Source organism: Erythrolamprus reginae, chromosome 8, assembly GCF_031021105.1.
Source record: "Erythrolamprus reginae isolate rEryReg1 chromosome 8, rEryReg1.hap1, whole genome shotgun sequence".
In the NCBI taxonomy this organism is placed as follows: domain Eukaryota; kingdom Metazoa; phylum Chordata; class Lepidosauria; order Squamata; family Dipsadidae; genus Erythrolamprus; species Erythrolamprus reginae.
The window spans coordinates 25,118,465-25,134,742 of record NC_091957.1 but is presented as its reverse complement, the minus strand read 5'-3'; the positions used below and the strand labels follow the sequence as shown (position 1 = coordinate 25,134,742).

The window sequence follows — 16,278 nt, the reverse complement described above, 5'->3', positions numbered from 1 at the left end:
CTATGACCGTGCCTTAACTAGATCACAAGGTATAGGGAAATGTCAGGGAAATATCAGGGAATTTCAAAATGCCTTTCCCCCTGGACACCCTGCACTCCCATATTTGTGTCTTTGTATTTCCATATTTGTAGAGGAGCAAATCTTCTCCTTTTATAGGAACAGAGATCTTGTTTTTTACAGAAACAGGGTTCTTTGAGGCAATTAGGACAATTAGGTTGTTTGAGGCAGTGAGACCTTATGATTTTTCTTAAACCTCGGGAAGGGCAGAGCTGCCTCGGCCTCTTCCCAGCCACCCCCACAAGGCTGTGGTTGTCTCTCCCCTTGCCCCAAATCAGTGAGAAGCTGTCCTTGGAGAAGAGCCTTCGGGCTGCGGAGCAGGACCTGGAAGAGGTGCGTCAAGAGAAAGAGAAACTTCAGCTGACCAGCAGTGACCTCCAGCACCAGCGCAATGCCCTGGAGGAAGAAAGAGAGGATCTCCTGAAGGATCGGGAGCGCGCCTGGAAGGAAGTGGAACGGAGGTAGACGGAGGGACTGAGCTACCCAGTTAGAGGCGGAGAGGCCTCGTTCAGGGCTCAGCAGCCCCCTGGCTAAGTGGGGCACTGATGAGGGAAGCTACGGAGGAGTCAAGGGAGGCTTTCAAGGCTTCTCTGGTTTCGGCAGGAGGAGCCCCAAAGGCCAGTGGGGGGGAGACTTGCCCGCCCTCCTCTGGGCTTGTCTAGCTCAGGTATTCAGAGCCTGTTGCATTCAGCCGGGCCCCTGTGACCCCTCCTCTCTTTGCCCCCTTGAAAGCCACAAGCAGCTGGAGCACCTGGAGGCCACCAAGTCCAGTCTGAAAAACGAGCTGGTGCTGACGAAGGAAGCCCTCAGCCAGGCGACTCTGGAGAAGGAGGTGTTGGAAGAGGAGAAGGCCAAAGCAGCCGAAGCTCTGGCCAAGGCAAGGCGCCCGCTGGAGGTTCAGGGCCAGGGAGGGAGGCAGCGAAGGGTTGGGCCCACCTTGGCTGGAGCAATAGCTCTTAGACTTATATGCCGCTTCACAGTGCTTTATAGCACTCTCTAAGCAGTTTACAGAGTGTCAGCCAATTGCCCCCAACAATCTGGGTCCTCATTTTACTCACCTTGGGAGGATGGAAGGCTGAGTCAAAGTTGAGCCTGGTGAGATTCGAATTCCTGGCAGTGGGCAGAGGTAGCCTGCAGTACTGCATTCTAACCACTGTGCAGGGTGGGTGGGTGGGTGGAAGGAAGGAAAGAGAAAGAAAGAAAGAAAGAAAAGCAATAACAATTGCTTGGTAAATCCACAGTAACTGAAAATCCACAGTAACTGAATTTAAATATGCCTGGGATAAACATATCCATCCTAAGATAAAACACAGGAAATAGTATAAGGGCAGACTAGATGGACCATGAGGTATTTTTCTGCCGTCAGTCTTCTATGTTTCTATGTTTCTAACAACAGCACTAGCACTTACTTATGTATAGCTTTACAGTGTTTACAGCCTTTTCTAAGCAGTTTAAAGAGTCAGCCTCTTGCCCCCAACAATCTGGGTCTTCATTTTACTGACCTCGGGAAGATGGAAGGATGGGTCAACCTTGCGCTGGTCAAGATAGAATTGCTGGCTGTGGGCAGAGTTAGCCTGCAATGCTGTATTCTAATCATTGGGAAGGAAGGAAGAGCACTTAAGACTTATATACCATTTCACAATGCTTTACAACACTCTAAGTGGTTTACAGAGTCAGACTATTGCTCCCAAAACAAATTTGGTCCTCCTTTTACCCACCTTGGGAGGATGAAAGGCTGAGTCAACCTTGAGCCTGGTGAGATTCGAACTGCCAAATTGCAGACAGCCGGCAGGCAGCACTGCATCACTGGGCAAAGGGAGAGCTTGCCAGCAGCCCCAGGATGCCCTCAGTCGTGAAGCTGATTGTGGCCTCCATGCGGAGAGGCTCCTGTTTGCCACCACTGCATTCTTCCTCCCGTCTAGAACGAGGGGAGCCGGGCCGAGCTGGAAGTCGCTCTAAACCGGCTGAAGGCTGAGGAGGCCTCCATGCGCGATTCCCTTGCCAAAATGAGTGCCCTCAACGAAGGGCTGGCACAAGACAAAACGGAGCTGAACCAGATTCTCATCCAGGTTAGGACTGTGAGTGGTCAGTGTGCGGTGGGTGGGGGGGGGATAACCCTGCGTCCACAGGTTTTGCAGAGCGATGCCCGAGTCTCCCTTGCCTGTTTTGCAGGCGGTGCCGAAGGTCAAAGGTGACCATAGACGGCTTTCCGCACAGAGTGTCCTATACTCTGCAGTGGCTTTTAAAGGGGAACGGGGCAGACGGGGGTGGGTGGGTGGGTGGGTAGAAGGAGCACCATCAACCCCTGCCATCCCTCACAGTGGCCTTGGGCATCTCCTTTGGGCAGCTGGAGGAGGAGAAGGCTTGTCTGCTGAGCAGGAAGCAGGAGGCGGAGCTGGAGAAGGCCTACATCCGGGACGACCTGGCCCGCTTGGTGCAGGAGAAGCTAGAGCTCGACTCGGAGCGCCGAGGCCTGGGCCATTCCCTGCAAGCGGTGGAGCAGAGCCAGGAGGCCCTGGAGCAGGAGCTGCTGGGCCTGCAGAGGGAGAAAGGACAACTCCAGGAACAGCTGGAGCAGGTATAGGGCGGCTGCAGGGATCTCGGGCCGAGGGGCCTTCTCTTCAGAGCAGAACCCTGTTCCCTTCCACCCTCCTGGTCACCCTGCAGGCAGGACGTGGTGGTTGGAGGTTGAAATCTTGCCAAATCAGCCAACAGGCATTCCATGCAGGGCCTGAGCTGCTTTAAAGGAATCCTCAGCCAGACCCTTTTCGCTTGATGGTTCCATGCTGGAGAGGATTTGCTACACGCCTGCCTGCTTTCACTCGATTATCCAATCTCCCAGTTGCCAACCATCTGCTCTATGGTGAAGGCAGCAGGTTTTAAGGGTTTTGTGAAGTGAAGGGCTGCAAATTCTTTTACTACCACACTATGGGCGTGACTTATTTTGTGGATGTGGCTTGCTGGCCATATGACCAGGTGGGAGTGGCTTGATGATCATATTACCAAATTGACTTAAAGGTCATGTGACTGGCTTAAGGGTGGCCAACTTAACGTCACTCAAGTCAAGGGTTTAGGTTAGGGTGCCTGGCCTCTCCTCGCCTCAAAGAGATACAAATTCCCTCTCTATTTACTATTACTGAACATCCAAAATATAATGTTTAATTCTATGTAAATATGCCATATGTGTACATACATATCACACACAGGCACACAAAAATATGCTTTATCTACTATATAAACTGTATGTGTATGTACACACACACACACAGCTCTTCTAAAATTATACACACTCAGCCTCATTTATTACAATAGGAAAAATACCCTGAACCCAGAAGGGGAAAAAAGAAAAAAATTCAAATTTTTTCTACCGGTTCTGTGTACCTGACCGTACCCTTAGGAACCCATCACTGGTTCTGACCCAGCTCCCCAAACATGACAAACCCTCCAACAGGAACACAAAAGGTTTCATTATTAGGAATGCCGAGCCTCACTAGCAGCGGTGGTTCTTCAATCCCAAGGACCAGCCCATAGATTTCCACTGCTCTCCTCTCCTCAGCCTTCAGTATATCCGTGCATCAGGCACTGGACCAGCTGTTCCTCCTCTTCCTCGTCAGCCACCTCCAGACCTGGGGGCTGTTGACTCTCCATCTGAGGCCTGACGGACAGCCCAGGCTCCGCCTCTGTCTCTCTCACAGCTCCATTCCCTCTTCCCCCTTGGAGCTTGTTGCTGACCCTGACTCCCATGCCGCTTGCCTCTGATTCAGCTGCTGGGAGGGTCCGGCAGCCGACAGGCCACAATACTTATCCTCTGCCTCGTGTGGGCAAGCACCAACATTCACAGAGCCTTGTCAACAGCCCCGCGGCCTTTCTCGCTCCGTCCTCAGCTGTCCCGCCAACGGAACGCAGCCAGCAAGGAGCTGGGCCAGGCGTGCCAAGAGCTGGAGCGGCAGAAGGAGTCAGCACTCCGCGTGGCCCAGGAGAAGGAGACGCTGATGAAGGAGAAGGCCGGGCTGATGGTACAGGTGGCCGCCTTGGAGCGGGAGAACCACTGCCTGCTGGAGGAGCTCGCTGGCCTCAGGTGGGTGCCCGAGCGGTGGTCACAAGGAAGGCCGGTGTGTTTGCTCGCAACCCTGGCTACTCCCGCGCTTAGGCAGGTCCTGCTGTTCTTTCTCCTTTCTCAAAGGATGACGGCCAGAATTGGGTCTTCGGGGTGGGGTGAGGCGCTTTTCCTGCAGCCTCTCAGTAACCGAAGCCCTTTCCTGTCCTGGGGAAGCAAGCCTGGGCTTGGCACGCATCCTTACGCTCTGGTCCCAGGTGGCTAGCGGGCCAAGAAGTTCCGGTGGGGGACAGCTTAACCTTCAAACCCCAGCTGGACGTGCTGACTGCAAAGAAGATGAGGCTTAGCCTAGCCACCCCAACCTGACAGGGGTCCTTGTGCCGTCTAGGTCTGGAAAGGATGCCTTGGAAGCCTCTCTCTTTGAGACCCAGCAAAGGCTGGTCCACCTGGACACCCGGAGGGAGCAGCTGGAAACGAGCAGCCAGAGCTTGTTTCTGGCCAAGGAGGCCTTGCAAGGTACCGGGAGATGGAGGGGAGGGGAAGAGCACTGTCCTTCCATCCCTTGTTGGGGGCGAGGGAAGGGGGGGGTCTTTTAGCGGAGCTTGGACCAACTCAGTGAGTCACTTTGTTAATTGACGTGCAGAATATTCCTTGTTTTAACAAGGTTGTGCACACAGAAACGTTTATATTGAGATCAGTTGTGAATCTCAATGTATGAATACTATGTGAATACTCAGCCACACACAGATAGACTAACTTGAGCTAAAGTTTACTTTGAGAAATATCACTTTTCCTATAAACAATCCAAAGTCATAAACGTAAGAATAACAATCCCAATACGGTATTATCAAGTACAAAGTCTTTCTTATCAGTTGTCTTTGTCATAAACAGTAAATAAAGATATCAAGCCTATAAACACAAGTTTAGCTATAGCACATAACTACAATGCACAGAATGCAGAGAGATTGCAGAGCAAACTAACAGTGAGTAGCAGAGACAAAGAGAAAAGGAGAGTGACTCAGAGAAATAAGCCATCATGATCTCTAGCTCCCTCTTGTGGCAGTCTGCAGTACCTAAGCCAATCAGACATAGCTCAGTTAAAGCTATATACATTAACACACATTGTTGGTTTATATACAGTGATCCCCCGATTATCGCGAGGGTTCCGTTCCAAGACCCCTCGCAATAATCGATTTCTCGCGATGTAGTGGTGCGGAAGTAAAACACCATCTGCGCATGCGCGCCCTTTTTTTTCATGGCCGCACATGCGCAGATGGTGTTTTTACTTCCGCACCTGGGAAGACCCAGCAGCTGAGGAGCCGCCTGCCTGCCCCTTGTCCGCCGCTTTTCAGCTTGTCCGCCGCTTGTCCGCCGCTTTTCAGCTTGTCCGCCACTTTTCCGCTTTTCCGGCCGCCGCTTTTCTTGTCTGCCCGCCGCTTGTCCGCCGCTTGTCCGGCCGCCGCTTGTCCGCTGCTTTTCCGCTTGTCCGGCCGCCACTTTTCTTGTCCGGCCGCCGCTTGTCCGGCCGCCGCTTGTCCGGCGCTCTGGGAGTTGAAGACCCAGGGAAGGTTCCTTCGGCCGCCTAGCAGCTGATCTGCTCGGCAGCGCAGTAGCAGCGAGGAGCCGAAGATGGGGTTTCCCCGTTGCCCACGCAAAGGGAAAACCCCATCTTCGGCTCCTCGCTGCTACTGCGCTGCCGAGCAGATCAGCTGCTAGGCGGCCGAAGGAACCTTCCCTGGGTGCCGCCCGCCGCTCGAGAGCAAGAGGGGGAGAGATAGAGAAAGAGAGAGAAGGAAAGAAAGAGATGAGAGAGGGAGGAAGAGAGTGTGAGAAAGTAAGAAGCAAGATAGAGAAAGAGAGAGAGAAAGAAAGATGAGAAAGGAAGGGAGTGACGTCATCGGGTGAAAAAATCGCGATATAGCATTTCGCAAAGATCGGGATCGTGAAACTCGGGGGATCACTGTATTGCCAACCCAGCTGTTTTGGATAGAGTCCAGAGGGGCCAGCCACCAGGATCTCCCCTTCTCCTTTGCCTGTATTTGTGTCCCTTGATCTTTGGGCAGAGAGAAGGTAGGGCACCCCTCTTTCGCTGCTGCACCCACAACTCTATCTTACCTGGCTTCCCCCCGTCCCTCCCACCAGCGGAGCTGGCAAACGTCCACAAACAAATGGAGACGGAGATGAGCCGCTTAGAGCGGGACAAGGAGCTTGTGGCCCAGAATCGTGCCTTAGCGGAGCAGGAGCTCCAGGCCGCCAGGAGGAACATGCAAGCTGCCCAGGCAGAGGTCGAGCGACTCCAGCGGGAGAAGGTAGGATGGAATATGGGCCTTGGGCTGCAGGCGAGGGGCTGTCAGAGAGGAGCCCCTGGGGAGAGGAGTTTCCAGGTAGAAATGCTCTTCTGGCCCTGCAGCTTCATGGCTTTCTCCACATGGGAAGAAGAGAGGGGCAGTGGAGAAATTGTGGGGGAGGCCTGGCCAACCTCCCTCCTATGTGTGTGCTCCCACTCTCTCCCTCTCTTTATCTCATCTCCCTCCCTCTCATCTCTCTCTCTCATCTTTCTCTCCCTCCTTCCTCTCCCATCCCTCTCTCTTATCTTTCTCATCTTTCTCTTTCCCCCCTCTCCCCCTTTCTCTATCATCTCTTTTCTCTCCTCCCTCTCTCTCTCATCTCTCATCCCTCTCTTATTCTCATCTTTCTATCTCCCTCTCTCTCCCCTTTTCTCTATCATCTCATCTCTCCCTCCTCTCTCATCCCTCTCTTCTTTCTCCTTTCTCTCTCCCTCCTTCCTCTCTCTCATCCCTCTCTTCTTATCTTTCTCTCTCCCCCTTTCTCTATCATCTCAACTCTCCCTCCCTCCTCTCTCAAATCGCTCTCACTCTCCTCTCATCTCTCTCTCTCTCTGGGCAGGAGGCGCTGCGTCAGGAGAGGGAGGCCGAGCGGGACCAGCTGAGGCACCAGCTGAGGCAGGAGCGGGAGGATCTGCTGGCCCAGCACGAGGCTGAGAAGGAGGAGCTGAGCGTGGAGGTGTCCGCTCTGCAGCAGGAGCGGGACGAGGGCCTCCTGCTGGCAGAGAGCGATAAGCAACAGGTGAGGAGGGGAGCCCCCTTGGGCACGGTGGGGGGCCCTGGGGGAAGGGAAGTTCTTGCTAGGATTAGGAAGAGGAGAGAAATGCCAATGCCCCGCCCCCTCCTTCACCCTGGGCTTGACAACCAGCAGTGACGCAAGTGCTGCTGAAGGAAGGGATAAGAGGTTGGCTAGAATCCTTCACTGGGAGCACACCTCTCATGAGGCCAGAGCAAACTCCCAGCCAGTATAAATAAAGAGGCCTGAATCTACCCCCAGTGGCTGCTGGTGTGGTGGTTGCAGGGGTGACCTGTTTCCTGCTCCCTCCCTAGGCACTCTCTGTGAAGGACTCCGAGAAGGCCGTCCTCCTGGAGAAGCTCCTGGCCACCCAGCAGAGCTTGGCCAATGTCACCCTGGAGCTCGAAAGGCAGAAGCGCGAGAGCCGCAGCCGGCAGGAACAGGAGCGGGTAGGGGGACTGGCTGGCCCTGGGTAGGGAAGAGCCCTTCTCTGCCAATGGACGAGATTCTGTGCCCAGGCCAATGACAGGCATTTCTCCTTACCTCCTTTCCCTTCCTTCCTTCCTTCCTTCTTTCTTTCCCTCCCTCCTTGCCTCTCCCTCCTTCCTTTCTTCTTTCCTCCCTCCCTGCCTTTCCCTCCTTCTTCCCTCCCTCCCTTCTTTCCTTCTCTTTTTCCTTCCCCCTCCCTTTCTCTCACTTCTTCCTTCTTTCCTCCCTCCCTTCTTCCTTTCCCCTCCCTCTCTCCCTCCTTGCCTCTTCTCTCTTCCTTCTTTCCCTCCCTCCCTTCCCTTTTCTGGGCACCTAGTGAGTTGGATTAGGAGTGGGGCCTGCTTGGCCTCTTCTGTCTGTGTGTGTGTGTGTGTGTGTGTGTGTGTGTGTGTGTCCATCCGGGCAGGTATGAAACCAATTGATGGACTTTTCTCTATGTGTGACCAGAACACCTCCAGTGCTTTGAATGCGGAACTGCGAAATCTGCGCTCCCAGTTAGAAGAGGCCATTGCGGGGCACAAACGGGAGGTGAAGGGCCTGCAGGATCAGGCCAGGGACCTGGCGAAGCAGCGGGAGTCTGCCCTCTCTGAGGTGAGGGGCCACAGTCAGCGGGGAGGAGGGTGCCTGAGTATTGCGAGGGCAGGGAGGGAGGGAGGGAGGGAGGGAGGGAGGGAAGGCCTGCCTTTGTAGAGGCTCAGTTGCAGACCTTCGGCCTGAGCTTGGACGTTACGTGCTGCAGAAACGGAAAGTGAATCCTGCTGTTTAGGTGGAGGAGCTAAAGACGCGGCTGCAGCTGCTGGAGGATGCCCGGGAACTGATTCGCCGGGAACTGGGGGAGGCCCATCGTAAGGTGCGCGAGGCCCAGGAGGCCTGCGATCTCCAACGTAAGGAGGCAGTCGACCTACGCCGGGGCCTGAACGATGAGGCCAAGGAGAAGGAGGCCTTCCAGAGGTCCAACACAGAGCTGCGGATGGCCCTGAAGCGAGCAGAGAGCGAGCGCATCAGGTGGGGCCTGAGCTGAGTCCCAAGGCTGCCGTTGCGTTCTCCTTCGGCCGTTAAAATGCCGGCCATGTGCATCATGCCCAACCGGTGTTAAAGCAGCTTTACGGCGCTTGGATTGGAGACTTCTTCCCCACACTTCCGAAACCTTCAGCGGTTTCCATAGCCCAGTCTGGAGCCCCTCGGGCCTCTTTGGGAATGAGATAGGCTCACAATTTCCCCACTGAAGAAGGTTCCTCCTTGTTTTTCTTTTTAAAACCTGTTTCCAGTTTGAAACGCGCGACTGAAGAGAAAGACCAGAAAATTTCAGTCTTGGAGGAGGCCCAAGCAGCTGCCAGCAAGGAGGCCACAGACGTGCGCAGCAGCCTCCAGGAAGTGGAGCAGTCGCGGCTGGAGGCCCGGAGGGAGTTGCAGGAGCTGCGGAGACAGGTGTGGGTGCAGACAGGAGGGGGCCTGGCCAGGAAGACCCCAAAAGGGTTGGGGGGTCACTGAAAGGGAGGGAGGGAAAGGTGGGAAATTTCTCAAGGCTACGTTTCTCTGGATGTTATCTTCCTCAACTCATCCCCTTGTAAGTTTGTTTGTTTGTTTATTATTTGTGTTTATATGCCGCTCGCTCTAAAAAGGATTCAGAGTAGCTAACAATAGTCATAAATACAACGGCAATAAAAATACAGCGATAAATTCAATGGTATAATAAAAAAACAATAACACCCTAAGAAAACCATACATACTTGGTAGTCAATCGTAATTCCAGGTCTGCTGGAAAAGCCAGGTCTTAACGGCTTTCCGGAAGACCGGTAGGGAGGAAATAGGGTGGATTTCTGGGGGCAGTTGATTCCAAAGGGTCAGAGCTGCCTCAGAGAAGGCCCTTCCCCAAGGCCCTGCCAACCAACATTGTTTGGCAGATGGGACCTGGAGAAGGCTGACTCTGTGGGCCCTTATTGGCCTCAACAAAGTATGAGGGAGGAGGCGAAACTGAAAGTTACTCAGTTCTGCTTTGCCTTTCTCTCCACCCAGGAGCGTTGGTGTTAGGGTTCCAAACAGCATCTGAAATTAAATCAGAGTCCGAGGCATAATCTACCTCACAGTTCCAATTTATTAGCAGAGCCATGTGAGAAACCTGAATCTGAAGTCCCTTGGGTTTCTCCTCTCAGTTTGAAGTTCATTCCCTTGTTCCCACACCCACAAGTTAATCACATGGCCTAGTCTGGTTCTGTCAATGTGTCAGGTTTTCCCATCAACTTCAGGGCAGGAGCTGAACAAAAGATGACCTTGAGCATCTAGAAGGAATTTGTTATGTCTACATCCCTCATACAACAGCCCCTCCCAAATTCCCACAGCACTATTACATTCTACATTCTAATATGTGGCAGGTCAAAGTCTCCAAATGAAACGATGGCTTTGGCCTGACAGTTGGTAGGCTTTGGTCCTGGACGTGCTGCTTTCTCTCCTACAAAATGCCTTTGGGGGAACTCGCTTTCCTTCCTGCCCTGCCCGTTGTCTCCTTTCCTCCCTCTCCTCACAAGCCTCTTGGTCGCGTCTCTTTTCTCAGGTCAAGATGCTCGACAGCGAAAACAGCAAGAAGAACAAAGAGGTAGCCGAACTCCAGGCCCACGTCGCCCTTGACGAACAGCGGGAGGAGGAGAACCGGCGGGAATCCTTCGGCCTCAAGCAGAAGATTGTAGAGAGCGAGGCCGGACGGGAGTCGGCCCGGAAAGAGGTGAGGATGACTCCGAGTTCGGTTCCAGCTCCCAAGGGGGACTTCTCTTCTCCCGGCCTAGGAGTGCCAAAAAAGGAGGACTGTGGCTCTCACGGCCCATTGTGTCTTTAGGCTGTGCCTTTCTAGATTTAGCTGGGCAGGCAGGGTTGGGACTGGCCGCCTCTGGTACCCAAAGTCCTCTCCTTCCAGCTCCACAACCTGCAACGGAAGCTCATGGACCTGGAGCAGGACTCGCGCCTAAGGGAGAAGGGGCTGCTGGGGAGCCTGGAGGAAGCCCGGGTCACGGAGAAGAAGCTGATGGACGATGCCCGTAACCTGGAGATCAAGCTGGAGAAGGCCCAGGAGGAGGGGGCTGAGCTGAGCCTGCGGCTGAGCGCAGCAGAGGGTCGTGCCCAGGGCCTGGAAGTGGAGCTGGCCCGCCTGGAGGGGCTGAAACGAGAGGCGGAGTACAAGCTGTGTAGACTCCACTCAGCCCTCCGACGGACCTTGGGAGTCAGCCGCAGGAGCCGTGTCTCCGGAGCGAGGGTCAGCGGTGGCTCCCCAAAAGTACCCTTCTCTCCTCCCAAAGGTAGCACTCTCGCTCTCTGACGTCTGCTTCAGGTTTCTAGTGCTGGGCAGGCAACTACAAATCGTGCAAAATTAGCCGCACAAGCAGTCATGGGCCTCCCTAGATGTGCCCATGTTTCTCCAACACTCTGCGGACTGCATTGGCTGCCTATTGGTTTCCGGACACAATTTAAAGTGTTGGTAATGACCTATAAAGCCCTACATGGCATCGGGCCATATTACTGGCGGGACCGCCTTCTGCCGCATGTGTACCAGCGACCAGTGAGGTCCCACAGAATTGGCCTTCTCCGGGTCCCATCAACTAGACAATGTCGTTTGGCGGGGCCTAGGGGAAGAGCTTTCTCTGGGGGGGGGGTTCTCTGGAATCAGCTCCCCCTGGAGATTCGCACCTAGCCTTTTGCAAGAGTCTTAAGACTCATTTATGCTGCCAGGCTTGGGGCGATTAAATCTCAGCCCCATGGCCAACAAATGTTTGTATGGTCATGACTGATTTTTAGCATAATTGGGGATTTTAGATTGTTCGTTTAGTTTTTAATCAACTGGATTTAACTATTATACTCTGGTTTTTATAGGTTGTAAGCCGCCCCGAGTTCTCAGAGACGGGCGGCATATACATCCAATGAATAGATAGATAGATAGATAGATAGATAGATAGATAGATAGATAGATAGATAGATAGATAGATAGATAGATGTCCTCTTGTCTCTCCGCAGGGACATCTACCATTGAGGGGCCCAACGGCAGCCCCACCTCATTGGCCAGCAGCCCATTCTCCCTACCCCTTTCTCCAGAGCGCCCACCGTCTCCCAGCCAGGCCGGGCAGCTGGTAGCAGACATCGACCCGGAAGTGGTTCAAAATGTGCTACGAGACTTCCTGGAAGAGCTGAGGGAGGCTCAGCAAGAGCGGGTAGGAGTGGAAGAGTCGCATTTTGTCTGGTTGCAGTGGTAAACAGCCTTCCCTTCCCCAAATAACCCCCCGGTCTGCATTGTCCTTTGTCTTTTGGGACCCAGGACGATGCTCGTTCCCAGCTGGGTGGCCTGAAGTGTCAGCTGGCCGAGACGGAGGCCCAGCGTGACCTGGCCAGCAGCCGTGTGCAGCAATTGCAGAAGCAAGTGGCCGCGTGCGAAGAAGGTAGCTTTCTTCTCTCTCCCTGGGAAATATAAGTCAGAAATGAATTTCAGCAGGTTCTGACCAGTTCTTGGAGAACAAGTAGCGGAAATTTTGAGTAGTTCGGCCAACCAGTAAATGTGATTGGTCCACGTCTGGCTCAGCTGGTCATGGATTTCGAGAACCAGGAGATGGATGTGTATCGGTACCATAAGCCAGTCACCTGAGTCTGAGAGTGAGAGTGATGTGGGGTTAGAGATTGAGGATCAACTAGAGACTACCACCCCCGGTTTTGGTATGGACTGAGTCAGAGGAGGAAGATGAATTGAAGGATGAGCCCATGTTAGACTCCAGAGTGAAGAGAACGATGTCCAGACAAGAGTATCTGAAAAGAATGGGGTCTTGGGGTTAGTAGCTCTAGTGAACACTTGGCCACGCCTTGTCACTATATAAGGGACAGTCTGGGGATAAGTGGGTGTGGCAAACAACATTTGAAAAAATCGTGGCTGTGTGTGAGCTTCGGAGATGCTTTCAGATCGCTCTAACTCATGAAATCACCTCTGAAAAAACTCTGGAGAAATTGTAAGTTCAGTTGATTGAGAGAATCACTTCAGGAATTCCCCCTAATGAGCTTAGCTTCCAGCCCCAGGACTTGTTCTTATCTCAGAGACAATTAAACTGGGAACACTGCAAGAATGGACTAAATTTGAGTTGAAACTATTAACCCCTTTTTACCTTGCTGTTTTAATAGCAATGTACTTTTATATATATGATCTTCTGAGTGTGTATGTGGCTTTAATTCTGATCGGTGTTCTGTCCAGACAGAACAGTAAATACCACCTCTGATTGGCCTCATCCCCCAACTATTCTCTGCTCCTGAATCCCAGTTGGTTGGGAGGAAATGAGGATTTTACAGTATTCTTCCCCTACAATGCACACCAAGTCAATCCACACCAACAGAACCAATAGTAAGCATTTTTTTAAAAACCCACCACTGATATACCGTATTTTTGGAGTATAAGACGCACCTTAGTTTTGGGGGAGAAAAATAGGGAAAAGTATCTGCTTACCAGCTATTCATCTGGCTAGCATCCTTAGCCAGAGCATTATTTTATCCCCTGGTTAGGGCTTTAAAAAAATTATTTGGAGAGAGTAACAATGAAAGAGCTTGCATGCAGGTAAGAACTGGGAACATCGTTAGTACCTGGAAAGAAACAAGCAGAACAAGTAGAGCAATGGGAAAAACCCTGCAAAGTCTTAGAGCTTGGAAAACATTCTTTGCAGAGAGTAACAATGAAAGCGCTTGCAAGCCGGTAAGAGCTGGGAGCATTGTTAGGGCTGGAAAGAAAAATCCAGAGCAAGTAAAGCAATGAAAAAAAAACCCTGCAAAGATTTCAGGCCTGGAAAACATTATTTGCAGAAAGTAGCAATGAAAGAGCCTGCAAGGTAAGAGCTGGGAAGATCATTAGACCTAGTTAGGTCTGCGGTGGGGTGGGGAAGCTGTATTCACGCTTCGTTTGTTCTGGATATGACTTGTCTCAGTGGATGCTTCCAGAAAGAAGATGAGAAAAAACAAAACCATTTTTTCACCCAAATAATACAGCATTCGGCAGCCGAGGCAAGGCAGTGACATCTTCCCTTTGGAAAGGGGGCACCTTCTTACAGTTTGTGCCCTTGAGGAATTGGGGGCTTGGCTCACTGGTCACCGGAGCGGCCTGCCTGCCCCACAGGAAGAGAAAGACAGCCCTGGGGAGCCCAATCCTGAGCACAGGTCTATTCCTTCTGCAGAGAGGCGCAGTCTGGATGGGAAGCTGACCGGGGCCCAGACAGCTTTGATGCTTCAAGAGGAGACCCTGCGCTGGAGCGAGCGAGAGCGCAAGGCCCAGGCAGAGAAGCTGGCAGCGCTGGAGCACGACCTGCAGGCGGCTGCCAGCGAGCGGAGGGCCACCGAGGTGGGTGTGCAGGGGGAACCAGAAAGTGTCCTTGTGGAGGGGGGCAGTTTCTTCCGTCCTTCTCACCATCTGAGTAAAAGATGGAGGGGGAAGAACTGCTCCCAACCAGATTCCTCTGCCGTGTCCCAGAGCAGCTTCCCCACCACAGCCCTGACTCCTGGACTCCCAAGTTCAAGAACCAGCCTGCCTTGCCCTGTGCTGAGCTGAGGGGTGGCAGCAAATCTGGACATGCTTCCCTCCCCAGAGCTCGGCTGTGTCCCAGCCGGCCACCTCCAGATCAGCTTAGCCCAGTGGTGGCGAACCTATGGCACGGGTGCCACAGGTGGCACGCGGAGCCATATCTGCTGGCATGCAAGCCACTGCCCAGCTCCAACGTGCATGTATGTGTCCTCCGGGAAGACATTTTTTGGCTTCCAGAGAGCCTCCGGAAGGATGGGGGAGGGCGCTTTTACCCTCCGTGGGCTCCAGGGAAACCTTGGGAGACTGGGAAGGGTGAAACACGAATCTATTGGGCCCACCAGAAGGTGGGAAACAGGCCATTTCTGGCCTCCAGAGGGCCTCAGGAGGGTGGGATAATAATAATAATAATAATAACAATAATAACAATAACAACAACAATAATAATAATTTATTACATTTGCATGCTATTTTTGCCTTCCCCAGGCATTGAATTATGGGTGTGGGCACTCTTGGCACTCGGGGGGGGGGGGGAGGTTGGCCATCACTGGCAGCCAGCCCCTATTGGGTAAGCAGGAGGCAATTAACAATCACTTTTTCCCACCTTCTCGCTTCTCCCAGGAGAAACTCAGCAAGATGAAGGCCAACGAAGCCAAGCTGGAGATGGACAAACGGCGGCTGAGAGACTCCTTGGGCAGCGCAGAGAGCCGCAGCACCAAACTGGAGCTCCTGCGACGGTCGCTGGAAGGGGAACTGCAGCGGGCCAAGGTGGTGCTGAGCGACCGCGAGGCCGAGCTCCAGCTCCTTCAGGAGCGCGTTGTCCTCACGCAGAGGCAGGTGAGGTCCCGTGTGATCACGGGGGCCTCAGCACGACGCCCCCCCCCCCCCCGAGCCCCACCCTATCCCTTTGATGGACAAGCACGGAGAGAAGGCTGCCCTACAGCTTTAACTTTGTCTTGTTCCTGCCACGCCAGGTGACTGAGAGCGAGACGAGAGCCAGTGCACTGCAGCACTCCTTGGACCAACTCAACCTCTCGCTGGCCAAGGCTGCCGATTCGGAGACTTCCCTGAAGGAGAAGATGCAGGAGTTGACGGCCACCTTGTCCGAGAGCCAGAGCAACTCCGTCTCGGCCCAGGAGAAGGTGCTGCAGTTGCAGAAGGCCCTGGCAGCCGGGGCGCACGAGCAGAGAGTCTTGCAGGTGAGTGCGCTTGGGGCGGAAAGGCCAGGGGCCCCCACCGGAAGCGCCTTCCTTTGCTAAAAGCGGCTGTCGTGCTGCCGGGAGAGAGACGGGACCCCACCCATCCACCCTATATCCCTCCAGGAGCGACTGGACTCAGCCCGGCATGCCCTCTTGGAAGCAAAGAAGCAGAACGGGGCCCTTTCGGAGCGCCTCCAAGTCCTGAAGGGGCAGCAGGCCGAGCTGGAGCTGCAGAAGGGGGAGCTGGAGGGGCTGGGGAGACAGAAGGAAGAGGTGAGTCACTTAAGCCCCCAGAGATGCTGTGTATCAAGGTTCGAGGTAACATCTGAACTAAATCAGAGTCCAAGTCGAAGTGCTCCTCAAAGTTCCAATTTATTGCCAGAGCCATCCTGGCACCTACACAGAGAAACCTGGATCTGAGTTTCCCACTCAGCTGAAAGTTCACCTCCCTCGTTCCCCCACCCACAAGTTTGTAATGCTGCCCTCTTTCTTTCTCTCTTCCTTCCTTCCTCTCCCCCCCTCTTTTTCTCTCTCTCTCTCTCTCTCTTCCGCCCTTTCTTTCTTTCCTCCCTCTTCCTTTCTTTCTTCCTTCCTTCTTTCCTTCCTTTCTCCCCTTCCTCAGCAAAGTTCTTAGTTTTGTGTGTATGTGTGTGTCTGTCTCCCCCGCGCCCAGCCAGGACACAACGAAACCAAAGGATTTACGTGCAGGAGTATATAGTTCTTTTTTAAAAAAAACGGTCAGTGGAAAAATGCCATCTGGCTTTGTGAAGGTTTGACTTCCCCAGACAGGATCAGTTTGTGAAGGGAACAAAAAGAGAGTCCGGCTTGTATGTGTGTGTGTATGGGGAGCGCTGAATTATCCCCTTCCTCAG

General features: G+C 53.4%; 1 protein-coding gene across 4 annotated transcripts in view; it reads left to right on the top strand.

The window, feature by feature from the left end:
- CROCC (ciliary rootlet coiled-coil, rootletin) overlaps positions 1–16,278 on the top strand; it is a 31,816-nt gene that overhangs the window by 12,438 nt on the left and 3,100 nt on the right. For 2 of the 4 annotated variants that reach the window (XM_070759339.1, XM_070759336.1), the window contains exons 12-31: positions 336–518; positions 790–934; positions 1,980–2,126; positions 2,405–2,635; positions 3,942–4,135; positions 4,503–4,630; positions 6,257–6,423; positions 7,022–7,201; positions 7,510–7,644; positions 8,132–8,275; positions 8,451–8,689; positions 8,953–9,112; positions 10,236–10,403; positions 10,593–10,971; positions 11,684–11,877; positions 11,982–12,102; positions 13,867–14,030; positions 14,829–15,044; positions 15,182–15,406; positions 15,530–15,679. In XM_070759339.1, the coding sequence (XP_070615440.1) occupies positions 336–518; positions 790–934; positions 1,980–2,126; positions 2,405–2,635; positions 3,942–4,135; positions 4,503–4,630; positions 6,257–6,423; positions 7,022–7,201; positions 7,510–7,644; positions 8,132–8,275; positions 8,451–8,689; positions 8,953–9,112; positions 10,236–10,403; positions 10,593–10,971; positions 11,684–11,877; positions 11,982–12,102; positions 13,867–14,030; positions 14,829–15,044; positions 15,182–15,406; positions 15,530–15,679 (3,670 nt within the window). The remainder of the gene's footprint in view (positions 1–335; positions 519–789; positions 935–1,979; positions 2,127–2,404; positions 2,636–3,941; positions 4,136–4,502; positions 4,631–6,256; positions 6,424–7,021; positions 7,202–7,509; positions 7,645–8,131; positions 8,276–8,450; positions 8,690–8,952; positions 9,113–10,235; positions 10,404–10,592; positions 10,972–11,683; positions 11,878–11,981; positions 12,103–13,866; positions 14,031–14,828; positions 15,045–15,181; positions 15,407–15,529; positions 15,680–16,278) is intronic. The other 2 variants (XM_070759337.1, XM_070759338.1) reach the window with 2 other exon arrangements.